The sequence below is a fragment of the Carex rostrata genome, chromosome 22, assembly GCF_964058835.1.
Source record: "Carex rostrata chromosome 22, lpCarRost1.2, whole genome shotgun sequence".
In the NCBI taxonomy this organism is placed as follows: Eukaryota; Viridiplantae; Streptophyta; class Magnoliopsida; order Poales; family Cyperaceae; genus Carex; species Carex rostrata.
In genome coordinates, this window is record NC_135939.1 from 2,035,429 (window position 1) to 2,037,873 (window position 2,445).

The 2,445-nt window shown below is 31.8% G+C and overlaps 1 protein-coding gene across 1 annotated transcript; it reads right to left on the reverse strand.

Moving 5' to 3' along the window:
- Positions 1-306: 306 nt before the first annotated feature.
- Positions 307-1,067, reverse strand: LOC144574293 (transcription factor ILI6-like). Its single transcript, XM_078324229.1, has 2 exons — positions 894-1,067; positions 307-620 (listed from the first exon to the last, which is right to left on the reverse strand). Exons 1-2 carry the CDS (start codon positions 1,020-1,022, stop codon positions 468-470), a joined length of 282 nt encoding a protein of 93 aa, XP_078180355.1. The 5' UTR covers positions 1,023-1,067; the 3' UTR covers positions 307-467.
- Positions 1,068-2,445: the final 1,378 nt, after the last annotated feature.

A 2,445-nucleotide genomic window follows, 5' to 3' on the forward strand; every position in this document is an offset into this window, starting at 1 on the left:
TTTAGTGATCATACTATTTTTTTTAAAAATACTATGAATAAAAATTTCGGGCTATGTTGGGCTACCCAATCATACAAATATCCAATTTGATCCATGAAAAGTTGGGCTTTATAATTATGTGTTAGTGAGTATGAATCATTTATGGGGTCCTTGATTCTTTCTGCTTCATTGATCACGTCATTATTACATGCACGGTAACTTAATTGGTAAATATGTTAAGTCAAAGTTTGTCGAGTCAAATTAATGACAATGATTATTAAAGGCCTGAGTATATTTTATTGATAGGAAGCTAGCTACTAGCCTTAGTAATTAAAAGGACCGTTAATTAATTAATTTACTGCTAACATAGTACAGTTCTTAGAGAAAAGTAATTAATAATTAACAGCCGAAACAGAACAAAGTTAAGAAGGAAAGAGAGAGGAGAAAAAGGAAAGCAAGGCTGTATAAACTCATGAATCACATATATATCACATTAGTAGACTCCTGATTATGGCAGCTTGAGCACTCGTCATGTCGGTAGTAGCGAGCAAATCTGTGAGCCTTTCACTCAAGTCATCCACCTCTTGTTGCAAATCCCTAATGTAGTTGCATGTATCTTGTAAAACCCTCGATGCTGATGCCTACATATTTATTATACAAGACCTTAATTAGTTGTGTGAGAAGCTTCTCAGTCTACCCAAATTAAACACTACAAAATGTCGAACACAGATAACGAAATGTTCTTTCTAAGAACCTGCATATGAGATGATGGGTTGAATTATTGCTTTGTAGCATGGTTAAACTAAAACTCTAAATTAAACCAATCTAGTTACTATATGGTTATATATAATAGTACTTGTTTTATCGAACAGGGTTCAGCAAATTTGCTAATAAAATTGACAAATGTAACTTACGCTATCACTGGTACGGCTACGTGCCTCGGGTAGCAAGTCCTGCAGTTTTGATACTAGCTCCACAATCTGCTCTTCGGTAATCCTAGAAGAATTACTCGGCCGCCTTGAGCGTGATCTCCTGCTAGACATGTTCTCAGAGAATTTCCTGTACTAGTCTTATGCAGGGTTTATCACTGTTCGATAGTACCAGTGGAGATGTTAGCTAATATAAAGCTAGGAGAAGTAAGAATAGAAGGGTATGTTAATGGTGAATAAAATGTTAAGAGAAGCAACGCTTGAAGCTGATCCGAATTAAGTGGCAAGTGAAGAGAAATGCGAATGGTTAATTACAGAGGTAAGTGTCATGTATGTATCCACTTAAATAGTGGAATCTGTGCTTGTGTTGTTATGTGTCCATGTGTAGGGAGAAAAGATATATTTGTCTCTAGCGAGAGCGACAATCGGTAATTTCACGTAATTCAATATATAGGTCGGTAATTCTTGTTGTGCATGGGATTAATTTAAGGTAAACTTTTCCGGAGACAAATGAACTTTGTCCCTGTAAATTTTAATCTGGTCTGTAATTAAGTAATTAGACTGATCTCTGTCTCAGAAAGCTGCTGTTTTGATCTCATTGCTCACGCCAGCAAAATAGCTAACTAATTTAGCAAAACATGTTCGTGCTAATTTTTTGTAGTTACTTGTGTTTGATCTAGGATTTTTGTGTAGGTTATTTTGTTGCGGCATGTGTTTTTGGATGTATGAACAGCTGTATGAGCTTAGTATTTGGTTTTGGTACCTATTTTGAATACCAACTCAGGTACGTATGATTTCAATATGAAATCGGTGATATACTCCACTATTATTAAAAAAAAAAACAAATATTGGCAAAAGTTGTGCATATCAAGTTTTGTATACAGTGACAATAAATTATGATGTAATTAAACACACATTTGTTATTGTTTTTAAATGTACCAATTGCAAACTTAATTAGTTGGGACAAAATATAAAAAATTGTAGTGACTCCAAAAGTACAAATTAAACTAAATAATCAATGTATAGCATATAAGAGAAAGTTTATAATCATTTCTAAAGAAATTTACTTATTTATATATAATGTTCTTGCATAAAAATATGTTAAAGTAATGATGCTCTTAGATAAACACTATATAAGGCATGAATTTAAAAACACCAAAGTAGCATTAATAACAATAAATCAAATTAGTGAAAACGGGTAAAAGAAATAAAACTATTGATTAGCTTGTAATACTTGGTATTATTTAAATTTAATTGTATGCATCTCTGTTAATCAAAGTCAATTTGAAGTCCTATTTTCATCAAATGGAGAATCCTATGTAGGCGATATAAATTAATCAACTACTAATTATAAAAACATATTGTTTTAGAAAGTACAATTTTGTAATTATTTAAATTAAGAGAATAATTTGTAATTATTTTTCAAAATTATATAAACAGAAGTACAATTTTGTAATTTTATAATTAGTTGAGAGGTCAGTGCCTCTACACACTTTGGCTCTTTCAAGTTGTACATAAAGCATATGCATAAACTATA